Consider the following 17,063-nt stretch of genomic DNA (forward strand, 5'->3'; position numbering starts at 1 on the left):
TCTGCATAACTTTTTTCCACAGTTAAATTGAATTCTATGTAATTGATAGTCATTTACAAGTTGTGTTTTTCATACTGTATATATAATTAGAACATACGTGTGTTAAATATCCTTACTAAAACCTGTAAGTGTTAAGGAATGAAAGCTGTTAACTTTGCACCAGCTTGAAGCATTTGGCTTTGAGGTGAGGGGCAGAGGAACATTTCAAATGCTTCATCTCTTACCAACAATAGCTTTGAATGTTTGCTGTGAGGCACAGAACAATTGTTATCCACTACTTTCCTGTCAGGTCATCGTAACTTAAGACTCAAAAGCACAGTGGAGGCTTAATTTTCAGTGCCTCTGTTTTTCCCATTTTGTTCCTGGGAAGATTGCCTTGTGCACTGAACTTCACAGCATTAGCTACTTGCTGCAGCACATTCTAGTAAATGCAACAAACACTGTGTCACTGTATGTTTGAAATACGGCTGGATTTAAGAGGGCATTTTTAGACTTTTTAAGTGTTCTACTTCTAGCTGGCTTCTGTGCTTCTGCATACAGTAGCTTAATAAGGCGACTTTCCAAACCCAAGGAAAACAATAATGAATACAAAGACGTTATTGGGTTTCCATACCCTGAATTGAATTGAGGCTGAACGTTGCAAAAACAAAACTGATGAAATAATGAACAGATTCAAAGTTTAATTGTGTTTATTTTGGTAAGCAGTAACTGACAGTCTTTCTTAAGCAAAGTCTCCTGGGAAAAGTGGTGTTATTTTCTGCCACCGTGCGTAAAAGCAAGCTTGTTTATTTTTTTATTATTTTTGAGTTTCACAATATTGACCTTTTATTATTGGGTGTTATTCAAAGTACCTTAGGGTCAGGTGTATTTATCAAACCCAAAGCTGTTGTTTGCCAGGAGTGGGTGCTTTACTGGTCTCCAATAAAAATGCTGCTTTACTGAAAAGATTTATTTTGCGAGACAAGAAACCATTAAAACAAGTTGCAATGGTCTCTTGGCCAAGAAGGCTCACAAAAAGCCTCTTTATCACAATGTTTCATCATGAAGCCTACATTCAGTCTTTTTTTATGAACAGTACATTTAATAACAATAATTTAGGTAAGCAATACATTAACTAAGAAAGTGGTCCAATAAATTGTTCACTGGGCAGTGTTCAAGCACGTCTATTACTTGTCTGTTGAACGTGTAACACTTCTTCACTGCTATGGCCCTCTCGGCGAAAAAGCTGGAGTGATAGGAACGGAATTGTAAAGTGATCTCTGTCTCACAAAAAATGTTGCAATATGTTGAGCTGTTCAGTGGCTCTTGTATGTCAAGTTTCATTGGGAACTGAGTAACAGACTCAGTGTTTGTTTGTGTTGAATGCAACCACAGAGCAAGTATAATATGATGGGGAACTGCTGTGTCTCTGATGTAGAATCCTTAAGACAAAAAGCTGTCAGTGGTATTGAAAACCCATATATGTTAGTGTCAATCCAACCCCTTACTTTTCTGTATCAATTAGTAAGATAGAAACAGGCCAAGGCTAATGTCGTCTCCTTGGTTCACTAGGCAGACTGAATGCGCAAAAGCAATTTGGAGTATACTTATTTTAAAACTGGGATAGTGATCCGTGTTCTATATGGAGAAATAAGCTTGTGTTTTGTTACTGTTCACTGAGGTAGAATGACAGCAGTTTGAGGGGTTGTGTTGTTACCTGGTACAATGGTACATTAAACCATCATTTATCAATGTTTATGGTATTATGAATTTGATGCCGTCTATCTCTCAACAAACTTGGATTTGCATCAGATTTCTGCCCTGATAATGTTTTATCTTTTTCTATTGGCAATTCGCCATTAAGTCAAAGTATGTGCTTTTTTTCTGTGGTGATCAAGTATTTTGTCAGGCTGCAAAAGCCCTGAGCAAGTAGACTGTACGTGAGTTTGTGAATAAGGCAGTAATCCAAAATGATGGTTTAAGATGGAACTGGCTATTTTAGCATGTCATTGAGTTTTGTGAAAATGACCCCCTTCTGAACACTTTGTGTGGACAAACTTCAGCCGGATAGAATACAATAAACAAGCCAATTGTAATGTACAATGGCCAATTGTAATGTACACTTATCTTTGAGGATCAAATCTAAGATGCCTTGTGTTTTAATCACATTTGTGATCCAGTGGCACTCATTGGAGGTGGGGTACCGTACCCAGTGTCCACGACACATTCTCCATAGAAAATGTGCCTGAGCCTAACCAAGTATATACCGTATATGTTATTTCACTATTTTTACAGCTGCACAAGCTATTTTTTCCGCTGCTTAGTTGACATCCTCCATACTTATAATGAGTTCCCTCAAAGTGTTCCCTGCTTGTAAATAATAACATATCCTTCTCCCTTTCTCGCCGTTTGCAGGATTCCGTAGTTAACATTACAATAGCCTACACCACCCCAGACTGGGAAGGAATTGTAATGTAAATTCCTTTTTAGCGTTTTGTTTTGAATTCATGTTGATTTGCATTGCTTTTGTGTCTGCTTCCAGGAGCTGACCTATAATTTAGCACGCTATTCATCATCCTACAAGGACATTGTGTAAGGACTGAGAAATCCTACATAGTTACATCAGGTGCAGACAGTAATTCCCTAGGATTAATACAACAAAATCATCTATCTTAGCCATGCTCTCTGAAGGGAAATCACATATGCCTATAACCCTTTTCAGATTTTCGCACGACGATTTTACAAACATACAAAAGGTAATTCCAAAGATATAGCTCACTGTATAGTATTGTTTGTGCACAGTTTTTGCATATGAATGATGCAGCCAGCTCTACAATGTGACAAAGAAATGCCTGGAACATGGGTTTGTAAGGAATGCATCAGTGTAAACAGTAATATGTTATCTAGGTAAGGAGGGTGAGGTGACAAGACATGCTGAAAGCTATGCAGCATATTATACAGAAATGCACATTCCGTAAATACAAATCAGTTAAGTTCATGTTAGTCAAATGTCAGAAAAATGTTTTATTGAAAAGAAAAACATCCGCTGAGTAACAAAGGACTTATTCAGACATCAGTATTTCCATTTAAATAACATTTTGTGTGAATGACAAATTGCACACTGCCCGCTTTGGTATATCACAGAGAACAAACAATCAGGTGTTGAGTGAATTAATTATGATAACCTTCACAATTCATGACACGGCTGTAGTTAACCAGTTACCTGACACTTCTTCCAATTTCAGCACACAGTTAGTTTAGGGGGGAAACAAAGCAACAACAATAGAAAAAAATATTGTAACCTGCACAAAAATGCATTCATTACAGTTTCTATTTTCCCATAATATTAATGGAAGCTTTTTTGTTGGCTTAATTTGTATAGTATTGATAATCTTGTCAACTGAACTTACCAGTAAACAAAGTGGAACTTCTTAATTGCTTGTATGTATATTAATCAAACATACTTGGGGAAAACATGAAAGTGTCTGTAAAACTAATAACTTAATCATTAATAATATAACCAGAAACAAAATTATCGTAATTAAACAGCAACCCTCTTATATGTCTACATTAATGTGACCCTAATGACCCCTGTTTTTTTCATGTCTTGCTCTTTAGGGAGGAGCTTGAAGTTGTTTTAATTGGGGTGATGAAGATTTTTGTCAATCTTGCAAAATGGAGTTAATATTCTTGAGAGGCTTTGTAAGCAGTGCATTGTAAAAGCAACTACAGCTGAAGCGCAAAAGTGAACACAAAATAAACATAACAAAGCAGGAAGAAGCAGACAATTCTAAAATCTTAAAAGTAAAATACCTAAGGCTTTAAGTAGCTTTCATGGGAACATGATTAAATATTTAGGATTAGATGGAATGTAAGATATTCTTTAGTTTACTGCCCACAGGAACCTAATGAAAAGAGACCTCTGTCTCATAAGGTTACCTCCTGGTAATTCTTGAGTAACCTAATTAGTACTTGGACTTGTAATATTCCCTCAATACTTCTAAACTAAGTGAAATTTGACATCTAAATACCAATTTATCAAAATGAAATGACATAGATCTGCTATGTCAAGTGACTGGTGTTTTGGTTTTCAATAGGATGTATTTTTGGTTGCTCCAATGCACACACACTATAAAAACGACTCCATCCCTAATATTTTCTTACTATACAGCGGCTGTAGTTTTCTATATGGTGATTCTGCACATGGTTGCCCACAGAACAAATCTATGTTGTTCTATGAATGATTTTTAAGGGGGGATTGGGGGTTATTGGCACATGGTTTGGAAAGGACCATCTGTTAGTTAAATATCTTCCTAGAGCTGGGACAAATATTTGAATACTCATACACAATGTTCATATATATATATAATTTGATGGGGTGCCAGGATTAATTTTCCCTCAAGGTTTTTCTTTGACATTTCTTTACTTTTTATGCAGATATTTTTAAAGAATTGAAAAACCCTTGTTTGTCCCAGAACTATATCTTATACATTTTTATTAACTGCTTGACCACAAAAGCAATACTGACCCTATAGTCTGCTGGGCCTGCATTTATTTGACCTTTTGCCAGATCAGGACTGGAATGTAGCACCAGCAAGAGCAGATGGTTACAATCATGCTTGTCTTTCAAACACTGACATTTAACCTTCTCTGATACTCAAATGACCGCCATTTGCCCATCTGGAGGCATAGTATAACACATTTGTTCCATGAGATACAAACCATATAAAGAGATCAGAAAGACAGAGAAGCAACTGCTGCATCGTAACACTCAATAGCATTGTGTCATTTAAAAACTCTATTTATTGGAGACGTTTAAGAAGACAGTATGTGCTCTTGTTCTTTTGACAATAATTTATTTTAATTTCCTATTTGAGTACACCATTGTTTATGTATAGATCTAGTATTCCAAACAATTGTAACTGTTTAGAGGGTCTTAGTCCAGGAAGAATGGGTTTTACATTATGTAAATATACTGTACACGTGAATTACAAGTAGGGCTTCACATTTCCTAATATTTGTATAAATGTACACTAACTGTAGTAAACTAAAGTCTTCTGTTTACACTTGGAGTTACAGTTATTTAGAAACCTCTAAACAGACTATCTGTTCAAATTCTGTTCACCTACCCTTGATTGGAAGAATTGGATTCTGTGACCATTGTGTTTAGAAGATCTGAGACAGAGATGCCTAAAAACCTTAAGCGCTTCATCTTTTTCAGAAGGTGAATTACCAAAGTACTGGTAATGGGCACTACAATTAATGTTTATTTTTGGTTTTAAATTTGCTTTGTTGCACCAGTAATGTCAACTTTATTTTCACGCAGGTACAAGGATTTGGCTGACACAGTACTTGGAGACAAGAAGAAGCTGTCCTCTGAAGAGAAGTGTCGCCATATTCTCCACTATTGCAAGTTGCAGGGGTGGCAGGTTGGTTGGATTTTAAACATGTAAGCATAAAGGGACAATGTAAGTGCCGGTAAGGGTTTAGGGTAGGTATTGTAAAGCCAAAGTATGGGCCTGGGTTTGGAGCATTCATAATAGTGACATGATGTTGCTTTCTGGTTCTAAGTGAATTAAGCGTTTAAATAACTGGAGCTTTCGTGTGTCCTGTGGGTGATTAGCCAGTTTACCAGTTTACACACACCCCCTCTTGCCCCATGAATAAACCTAACAGTGTGTGTGAACAAAATCCGCTCATACAGTAGCAGTACTTAAAATGTTAACCAAGTATAATCCTTTATTTAGATTTAGACAGATGAATGCTCAAGCTTAGCTTACTGTCCTGTTCATATGATTACACCGACCATAGGTCAATCCTCTTAGGGGCTTTGGGGGCAGTGGCAAATAGCAATTGGGTAATTGCTTCACGTATTAATTTAATACTTTATTTAAAAAAAAAAAAAAAAACTTTAATGAGCCAAGAAGTTAAGAACTTGTGTACAGATCCCTGATTTACTGTGCTTATCCCTAATAAAGATATTGCTGTTTTGGGAGATCCTCAACCATTTCAGGCAAAGGGATTTGTTGACTTGAAAGTGGTACATATACAATGATACAAATTTACAAAAAATAAACAAAGTTTTACTAGTTACCCTGGATTATAATTTGCTTTTTAGGCCATGCAAGGATATCTGTTACCAGTACAACATTATAAAAGGCTAGTGCTACAAAACATTTTAAAATGTACTAGAAAATTAAACATTCAGAAGAATTATGAAAATGTGTATATACAGTATGTGCATATGGTTGGGTAAATAGAGTTTACTAGAACAAATATAATCTGAATTTTGGTAAAGCCAAGAAGAAATGATACTGTCCTAGCCACATCTGTCAGACCATTTATGTCTCATATTAGATTATTTTAATGAAGTGCACTGTGAGCTGTTTCAGATTTTAAGTGAATGCCCATGTAACCTACTTTTTGTCCAGTATACACAACTGCCAGCATTTTACAGATTTGTTTTTGCTTCGGTAGATATTTTTTTCAGCAATGCATAAAATGCGTATTATGGGCTCTGGCTTGTCCTTAGTGAACTGTAGGCCATATTCTCAGTCTTTGCTTCAGTCTTTAATTACCTTAGAGCTGAGTATTGGGTTTTGAGGTTTGAAATGTTAGCATACGGTAATCCAAGATTAGTGCAAATCAGGGTCTGTGAAACCAAAGCTATTGTCACAAAACCTTATTCAAAGCCCAAAAAGATCCTGAACCCAGGGGATCTTCGGTCAGGTAAATGTTGCTCTATAAAAACATCCATTTTTTGGGGCTAGAACTGTCCGCTGCTAATTGGTTGTGTATTCTTTGTAACATAAAGGGTATTCTGCCTTTGGTGTTCTGCTTTCCTGGAACCTGACGTCACACACATCACCACATCAGCCATCCTGCCACAAATGGCAATTAACGTATTTTGTCAACATGGAAATATAATGGGGAACGCACTTATTTTGACGTCTGTATCATGTATATTAAACAATGTATTGATATTTTAAAATTGACTAGTTGCATGCATCGCAGGCAAAAAAAATAATAATAATTGAAGACCCCAGGCACTTTTATCCACGCATATGTATGTTACAGCTCATTCGATTTCAATGACATTTAACTTGTTTTGTCAACATGGAAATATACTAGGGAACGCACTTATTGTGACGTGTATGTCATCTGAAACAAAAACACATTGGAAAGCACAATAAAAGCACATCAAATGCATGAAAAACACAAGCCGATTTAGTAGAAACAACTGGGGCAACCATGGCCCCCATCGGTTTTACAGTTGTGCCTATTTGCTTTGTGCTGGGCAAGGTTGCCCCGAAGGTGTCTTGAAACATGGCTTGTGTTTTTGATATCTCTACTTTAAATGGCTGGGCATTTTTGATAGCTTGGCGTTTTTTCATATTTCCAATGTGTTTTTGTTTCACATAATAATCACACACCAGATATAAAGTAAGAAATAATGTGTTTCTGCACCCACAAGTGAGACAGAAAAGCATTGCATTTTGATTAATTGTTTACGTGAACAGAGAATTTACAAGTGTGAGGTGTTACTCAAAGAAATGCTCAGCAGCTGATTGGAATTTCCAGGTGATATATCAGGAATCCCTTTAAAGTCTAACTAGCTAATAAAATAATTCCATAAATCTTACCACGCACTATGAAGGTCTCAGATCATGGAGTTAGAAAGAAATATCCACAGCTGTTACAAACTCTTTCAAATGCAATGTGTTCTGGGTTCAAGGAAGATCCAATCTGAATGTTGAAGGGACTCAAAGTTGTCTGGTAAATAAGGGGAGGACCAATTAAATCTTAAAGGTATTATACAGGCAACCAGTATAATTTTGGAGACAAAAAGGAGCACATTGACTTTGCAATCATCCCATAAGGGCAAATGCTAATCACCAAAATGAATTAAAATCCCGCATCTGCCACTGATATGTGGTTCTTTTATCTCACTTAGTATGTACATGGCAAGAAAATAACATATACTCCCACATTTAGTAATTTTGTGACGTGAATCTGTTTTTCTATTAAAAAAGAATGAATTTCACTGCCAGTTCAGAGTCCCTGTCCCCACCCCCAAAATATGAGCTAATACTGTGTACAGGACTCCCACTCACCACCCTCACAGTTGACTCGGTACTTCAGAATCTACAGCCTAGAGAAACACAAAACAAATCACTCTGACTAACAGATATTACAGACAATAGTTATCATGTTCTTTATTTGTGCAAGAGTTTAATTAACCAGTCTGAAGCAAGTGGGTAGTACAATGGCATCACTAAGAGGTTTGACATTTGCCTCCGTCTCCAAACACATCAGACTTTGTGTTGTAATGTTACCACAATCATTAAAGCATTTAACACTTGAAATGAATGCCACCCACAATTTGGTCAAATTGGTTAAAAATGCTGTTATAGTCTAATTCCAAGAATTCTGTAATTAAAAAAAAAAATACAGAATCCATACTGAAGGATCTTGTTAAAATACTAGTGATCCTTTTCCATATTAAGTGGTTTTCTGTGGGTACTGGTCCAGTTCATTCACACTATTTCCATCTGCACCTTAAATCCAGTTTATAAAACTGAAGTTCATCTTGTTCCAATGTCAAACTGGGGTTGCCGCAATCTAAAGGTCAAAAATTAACTATATGTACTGTACAACAATGTGTATACTTGTCTGTAAAGTCATAAGTTAATTCATCTATATCCAGTATTTTCCTGATAGCATAATTATTTCACAGCCCTCCGGTCTGTTTTTTTGTGTTTATCCAATCCACAATGAAAGTGTCGTTGGGTATCGTTACACATATTTACATTTACCAAGTCCTAACATTTGTGGATTAGTCTGGCTATGTCATTGAAGTATTCATTTTGAATGGATTAAAATAAAAAGGGAGCTTAAAATCACCAAAAGTATGAGGTAGTTTTATATCCTGCCAACCCTTTGTAATGAACTAAAACCCATGATAAATCCGACTGTGGTGCAGACAAGTTGAGATAAATATGCCTGTTTGACTATAACTTGGAAAGACCCTGAATAAATGCCAGCTTTTAATTAACAGACTATTTTACAGCTTACACTGCTGTCCCAGTCTTTAAAGCTTATAAATGTTTTATGTCAATATCAAAGGATTCTTTTATAAAATGTTCTGGGAATTAAAAAAAAAAAATCTCAACAGAAGTTACTGATCAACTCAAAAGCTCAGACGAAATGCCTTTTGAAAGGAGTGCTGGAAGAGCAGTTTGGTCATTAGATTATTCTTGTGTTCCAAAAAGTGTCAAATCAAGATTCCCTCCCAGGAGCCAGTTTACTAACTAGCAGCATGCTTGAGAAAAGGTAGCAGTTGTCTTTGATGTTCCTGTTACCTGAGACTCCATTTAAGACATTGCTGCCAACTACATATTGACCACAGTTCCTTTTCTTGCTCATTAATGACTGCTGTGTTTCATATTTAGGTAGGGCACAGCAAAGTGTTTCTGAAGTACTGGCAAGCTGACAGTCTTAATGATCTGTGCCTTCAGCTGCAGAGGAAAATCGTAACTTGTCAGAAAGGTAACCGTTGCATCTTAATTATTCTTGATATCTAAGCTATACTTTGTATACATTAATCAGAAAGGACCCTCTGCCATTCCAATACTTTCACTGATGGAAATCTAGATTTTGCACTTATTTTGTTTTTTTGCTGTTGTTGTTGTGTTTTTTGGTTTTTTTTGTAATACATAATATTTGGTACATTACATAATATTTATTTCTCAGATTAAATCTTAATTATATTTAACCCTTTCACAACAAACGTGTTCGCTATGCGGAACTCTGCCAGTTCTGTTTTACAACTAAGTTTGACGGTTAAAACCCTGCTCCTTGTTTTTGGCATGATAACCCCATCCACACTACCTAAATAATGTGCAATCAACACAAGTTGAATCCACTTAATTACCATTTACTTCATTACTAATTACACAAATGTAATGATTCAATATGTAACAATTGTGCGTTATTTTGGTAGTATGAATAGGTATTTTAGGTTGTCCGTCAGACAGGGAACCTTCCATTCATCATGAATGGGAACATCCTTGTTTCCACACCCTTTCAAACAATTATTATAGCAAAGCTCTTCTGGGCCAGCCCAGAACCAGTCCATCAAACGGTCGGCCCTCCCACGACATCACTTCCGGGGTCAGGGTATTTAGCGCCGTCATTTTGCGACTGGCCTTCAGAATCTTTTTTCCGTCCACAGAGATTGTACCTCCTTTTCGTTTGAGCTCAGATTGAGACTTCTGCTTCTCTCCCAGAAGAGCTTTGGTATAATAGGGCGTGGAAGCAAGTTGTGTTCCCATTCATGGTAAATGACGGTTCCCTTCGGAGAACCTAGGTTATGTGAGTAATCACTGATTTGTTTCACATAGTACTTTCATCACACAGAAACCTAAATTATAGGTCACAAATAAATTCCCTTTATACCCCCAATAACTTGTTTTTACCATGTGGTTATGCTGTTTGTGCTATAACTGCCTGACTTCACTTTATTATGTGTTTATCACATATCCTTTAAAACACTTCTTCGAAGAGTTCTGTAGATAGCATCCTTCCTCATCTAGACTAGGTAGCATGTCTTTATCATTTGCATCACAGTACAGCAGAGACAGTAGTCAGAAACACAAACTTGCCTTTGGGTTCTCAGCTGCAGCAGTAGATTCAATACACAAAAGAAGCAATGTCCAAATGTGTGTAAATGAGTAACTAACACATACTGTATTATGATATTATACCAGTGTTGGTACATGTGCAGTCTACTGCCCTTGTATATTGATACCGTCAGGCTCTTTTCTGTGATAGGTACAGAGCTGAGTTCTTAGTACAGTATGGTTAGCTGTTGTGAATCCCTTCAAAGGAGGGACATCTTCAGAAGTAAGTTTTGTGAATCGCAGAAGATATTAGCATTACAATGTATACGGGTTAAAAAAAATCGAAATAATTGTAGTTACAATTGTGCATTAGTTAAAAAAAGGTTTCTATGTGAAATTGAATTTAACACCCTCACGTTTATTTATTGATATTGATTTGCTATATCCACATTATGTGCTTTACAGATGGATGCACATTAATATTAAGTTTTGCATTATTGCCTGTTATCTGTGGTTTGACTCAAACTCATTGGCCTGTGATTTTGTTCCATTATGGTAGTAGTGAGAGGGTTTCTTGCACGCCAGAGGCTGCTGCACACAATGAGCATCAAGCAGCAAGAGGTCACCTCCATGAGGAGCTTCCTGCAGAATGTGGAAGACAAGGGACTCAGAACATATGATGGCTTGGTCATCCAGAACGCCTCGGATATTGCTCGGGAGAATGACCGCATCAGGAACGAAATGAATGGGGCTCATGTGAGAGAAAAACTTGACAGCATCAGCGCAGAGACAGAGGGAAATAAAAGGTAAGTGTGGACCCAGTTTGAGAAGTAACTGTTGAATTCCCTAAGTCCCAGAAACAAGATATATAGCCAATGTATGGTGTGCATTTTAAATATATAGCTTCAAATCATTGTCCTATTTTCTTATATATGGGAAGCTTATGTTAATATATTTATTTTATTTTAAATGACTATTGCTTTGTGCTGATTTTATCAATGTTTAAAAATATAAGACACTTGTGAAGTCTGTTTTACTCTTGCTCAAGGTGTCTTGACGAGAAGCATAACCCATGTTAATGATGACATAGCGTAATTGATGCAAAAAAATGCCCTTTTCTGAACGCAGTAGCAGAAATGATGCATGCGCAGAAAGCAGAAATTAGAGCTTTGCACAGCAGATGCAATTATAAAATGTGAATTTATTGGCTCTATTGGTATTAAACGTCAGTGTCTACCATTTATTCGAATTTCACTTCGATCGTATACTACTGTAACCTCTCTATGAAGACAGAAATGAATAAAACAAAGATCCTTATTGACTGAGTTCCGTTTTGCAATATTTATTTAATTGAACTGTATTGGAGATGTTATATATATATATATTGTAACACAGCAGGGAGGGGGTTAATATCCTCCCTGCATGAAAACCATGTGCAAATGCACATTGGTTGAATTTAATTGTTTTGTTTTATTATTTAATTATATGTGTTAATTGTTTGATTAGTAATTATCCCCTGCACCTGGCTATCATTGTAAATTAGAGCCAGGTGCAGGGTATTTAAAGAAAGCAGCCAGTCTGTTCTGGGCATGAAGAGTGAAGAGCCCGGTTGGGACTGTGTTCAACCGTAAAGAAAAAAAGAAAGGTAGTGTGAAACCTATGTGGTTTATTGTGTTTATTTGTCAGGTAGTTTTGGCTCCTGTGTTTTAGTTATTGCTCGAATAGAGCTAGGTGTTTGTTTTTGTTTTGTCTGTTTATTAAAAATAGCGCATCAGCGCTTTTAAACCTTCAAATCCTGTGTCCTGGGTCTGCTTTTAAAGGGGCAACGAACCGCGGAGAGTGCAGCCGGGTTCACATATATATATAATTCCAGAATAAATCAAGCTAATTATTTAATATATTTCACATTTGCATTAGTACAGCAAAATATATACTGCTGCAGTAAATAAAGTATTTTGCTACATGTAAATATGGTACTGCAATCACAAAATCCTTTTACACGGCTCTAGAAAACCTGTGATCTTAACTGCGCATGCACAGATGAAGGACTGTGTTCAGAAAAGGTCATTTTTCTTATCAATTACATTACATCATCATTCACCAGGTTAATATATTTCTTCCATGGACCCTGGGCAACTGTGAAACGGGCTTTTACTTAAACACTGAGAACACTATGTAACACAATTTTTGTTCCGGGTAGTAAGTGTTATTTCCTAATTGCTTATGCCTCAAAAGTATAGAAAATGGCTATTATTCCCCATAAACTTTGCTTTTGTGACCAGGACAGTGATATTTTGAAATTTACCTATTTCCAGTGAGAAAATGGGCGAATTTGTGTCTTTTCGTTCACATAAAGTAAGAAAAAAACAACATATGAATCCAAATTAACATGTATTTATACTAAAGTAATACAGAAATGACTACAAAAGATTTAGAAGTGAGTAGTTTTTCGAGATTTACGATTATACTGTAAATCACTTTCACGAATCAGCCCCCAAATGTAGTCTCCCATCATGTTCTCGTTATACTGTCCTTGGTAGCGGCGTTCAAAGTCCAGTATATCCTGGTGGAAGCGCTCACCTTTCTCTTCCGAGTACGCTCCCATGTTCTCCTTGAATTTATCAAGATGAGCATCAAGGATATGGACTTTGAGGGACATCCTACAGTCCATTGTGCCATAGTTCTTCACCAGTCTCAACCAGCTCCACATAGTTTTCGGCCTTGTGATTGCCCAGGAAGCCCCGAACCACTGCGACAAAGCTGTTCCAAGCCGCTTTCTCCTTACTAGTGAGCTTCTTGGGGAATTCATTGCACTCCAGGATCTTCTTTATCTGTGGTCCGACGAAGACACCGGCTTTGACCTTTGCCTCAGACAGCTTAGAGAAGAAGTTTTGAAGGTACTTGAAGGCTGCCAACTCCTTATCTAGAGCTCTGACAAATTGTTTCATGAGGCCCAATTTGATGTGCAGTGGTGGCATCAGCCCCTTCCGGGGGTCCACCAGTGGCTCCCACTTGACGTTGTTCCTCCCCACAGAGAACTCGGTCCGCTGTGGCTAGTCCCGCCTGTGGTAGTGTGCCTTGGTGTCCCTGCTGTCCCAAAGGCAAAGATAGCAGGGAAACTTGGTAAAACCGCCTTGGAGACCCATCAGGAATGCCACCATTTTTAAGTCTCCTATGACCTCCCAGCCGTACTCATCATACTTCAAGGCGTCCAGCAAGGTCTTGATGCTGTTGTAATACTCTTTGAGGTGCACCGAGTGAGCCAGGGGAAGAGACGGGTACTTGTTACCATTATGGAGCAGCACGGCTTTGAGGCTCCTGGATGAGCTGTCAATGAAGTGGCGCCACTCATTCTGGTTACAGGTGATTCCGATTGCCTCGAACAGACTGGTTACATTGTGGCAGAAGCAGAGCCCATCTTGACGGGTAAAGAAGCTGGAAAAAGGTTGGTGACGCTTCCTCTGATCTGTGACTTGCACACTTTCATCCAACAAGTTCCACTGCTTGAGCCTAGACGTCAAAAGCTCGGCATTGGACTTGGTGAGACCAAGATCTCTAATCAAGTCGTTGAGGTCTTTTTGGTTGGGGTAGTATGGGTTTCTCTCCTCAGCTCCACCTCTAAAATTGTCATCTGGATCTACAACGTCTTCCTCGCTCTCTGACTTGCTGCTCTCTTCTAAAGACGGCTGCTCTCTCTCCGGAGGAGTGGGTACGGGGAGCTCATGGCAGTGTGGCACCAGGGCGATGGATGAAGGAAGGTCTGGATACGTGATAGCAGGTGCATTCTTGCCAGTCCGACGTTTGGAAGGGTCCACCATGCAGAAGTAGCAGTTGCTTGAGTGGTCAGTGGGTTCCCGCCAAATTCTTGGGATAGCGAACTTCATGGCTCTCTTTTCCCCTCTGTACCATCCTACAAAAATACATTTATTTCACCCATGACTAATGTGTAAGAGATTCTCGCAACATTTTTCATATATGATATATTTTTTCAATAACATTGAAAATTGTAAAACATTTACAATTTTAAAAATTTTAACAAATTTTATAACATAAAATTCCGAGCAACAATTGTCCATCTTACCTTCCAGAGTTTTTTTGCAGTGCTCGCAGGTGAAATGAGGTGCCCAGGGTTTGTCTTGCTCCCCGACAGGCATGCCGAAATATGCCTTGTAGGCCTGTCACAAAGACGGCCAGAGTGGGTGGCGTCAGACCAGAAAAGGAATACACAGAGACGGTGATGGTGATGAGAAATGCTGAGTGCAATGGCTGCACTCAGCGTTTAATGACAAAATAAAAGGTTTAAACAGAAAACACGGGACACGGCACTTGCGCCAAAATAAACAGACATACAAAACGACTAAACGCTAAACAGACGGTGCAGGACAGACAGACGAACAAACACGGTGAGTAGATACTCTAACTATTATTATTATTACTACTATTCTCTTTACCTCCGTCTTCAATCCCGTTCTCCACTCACCGAACACCTCCCTGAGTGCAAGAAATGTGCGTCTATATATACTATTGTGCTGGGATTCAATTACTAATTAATTATTCACTTGAATCCCAGCACGTGAATTAATTCTGTGCAACCCCGTGCTCGCATATTATATTTTAAATGCACGTGCGTGATGTGCAATCCCGTGCCTAAATACAAATATACAATTTAAACACACGTGAAACACAGACCCGTTTATATCCCGTGGATCAATCTATACACCAACATTAACATACGCACCCATACATACACCTAACACACAATTGCACACAGGGGCGGGGCACATTGCCACAAGGCCTCACACATCTTAGCAGATGCTTCCACAGAGTACTTTTTCGCTCTTGTCTTGATAAATTGGCCGCAGACATAGCAAAATGCGTCTGCCGGATGCTTGAAGCCTCTTGATGCCATCTCAGAAAAATGCAGATATGTATCCACTTAGGCAGCTGGAACTAAACTGAACTGGTGGGCTTAAGGCCCCTGTATTTATACTACTATTTATATTACTGGAAAGTTCTAGAAAGTTCTAGAAGTTACTCCAAGTTTACTCAGCACTGAATCTATCTGGAATGTTCTGGAAAATAGGTAAATTTCAAAATATCACTGTCCTGGTCACAAAAGCAAAGTTTGTGGGGAATAATAGCCATTTTCCATACTTTTGAGGCATAAGCAATTAGGAAATAACACTTACTACCCAGGAACCAAAAAAAAATAAAAATTTGTTACACGGTGGAATCAGCTCAATCTGACCCCTCTCAATAAACACTCAATAGAAAAATAGCCCTGAAGCTCTCTTTATTTCCTATGATGCCTTGCACTCCGCATGACAGACGTGAAGGTGGAGTTGAGTGTCTTGGTAATATGGATTATCTTTGGAAGTAACCTCCGTCATTTTTCAAAATGTCTTTTTCACTCCGTTTTTTATACCGTAAATAAGATTGATCGATATATTATTTTTAAATTGTTTAAGTGGTGGGTATTGGGTATCATTAAAACTGGATCATTGTTAAGTTTTGAATATTATATAAGGCAAAAAAGGGTCCTTCTTCCTCAAATACAACTGTTTTAAATTTGTAGAAGGCTTAGGTTGGTATAAACTATAGACTGTGATATAAATAAGATAATTTTGATTCATAGTCAAATAACTGCAGGGCAAAATATCACAACCAGATTAACATCTAAGAAAACATCCTGGGGACACTTATCTATTGTTCCTTGCATGTTTCAACTGATGTTTATAATAACAGCAATACAAAACTGGGCATTCTTTGAGATTTATTTTAGGTCTGTTTAGTTTCAGGTTATGCAGTCCTCATTATTTCATGTAGGTGGATTCCGATTTATTTGTCTGGTTGGCTGTCTATTCCCATACTATAATTCGACATGCTATTATCAATTGTCACTAGGCTCGTATTGCTGGCTGCCCATGTCTTCTGTCCTGGTGGAGCTATTGATCCCCTGGACTAAACCTACAAACCCTCATCTAGAGAAATCTGAATTCTACTTCATTAGATTCTTCAGATTGTACTCTTTTTAGTGTAAAAACACAGCTGATGTTAGGTGTATGTATATATACAAAGTCATGCTGCATGAAATGTTTGTGATTCTGTACTCATTCTATTTCTTGCAAATAACATCCTCGGGATTTGCATAAGGAACATTCAACTAAATCTCAACCTCTACTGTATTTACCAACATACCAGAACGGGGATACCACGTAGCATCAGGTAACAGGGGTATCTGGCATTCACATAGCTGTTCCAAACAAGTTAATTAGCTTTGAATAACTTCAATTATATATTATATATAATAGACAGAAGTCTTTTTTCCTGCATATGAAAAACTTAATTTAACACTGTGTTGAATAATTACCTATTTAGCCTAAAGGTTAGGGTTAGGTTTAGGTGATCTTTGGTGATTGCATTTACCTCACAGGCACATGGTAGTATTGTGTAGCGTAGCCG

General features: G+C 37.7%; 1 protein-coding gene across 7 annotated transcripts in view; it reads left to right on the forward strand.

Moving 5' to 3' along the window:
• Nucleotides 1-17,063, forward strand: part of LOC117407102 (unconventional myosin-XVI-like) — a 158,660-nt gene that overhangs the window by 116,265 nt on the left and 25,332 nt on the right. For 6 of the 7 annotated variants that reach the window (XM_059029137.1, XM_059029138.1, XM_034011734.3 and 3 more), the window contains 3 exons: nucleotides 5,306-5,408; nucleotides 9,432-9,528; nucleotides 11,161-11,407. In XM_059029137.1, the coding sequence (XP_058885120.1) occupies nucleotides 5,306-5,408; nucleotides 9,432-9,528; nucleotides 11,161-11,407 (447 nt within the window). The remainder of the gene's footprint in view (nucleotides 1-5,305; nucleotides 5,409-9,431; nucleotides 9,529-11,160; nucleotides 11,408-17,063) is intronic. The other variant, XM_059029136.1, reaches the window with a different exon arrangement.

This window comes from Acipenser ruthenus, chromosome 8 (assembly GCF_902713425.1).
Source record: "Acipenser ruthenus chromosome 8, fAciRut3.2 maternal haplotype, whole genome shotgun sequence".
NCBI lineage: Eukaryota > Metazoa > Chordata > Actinopteri > Acipenseriformes > Acipenseridae > Acipenser > Acipenser ruthenus.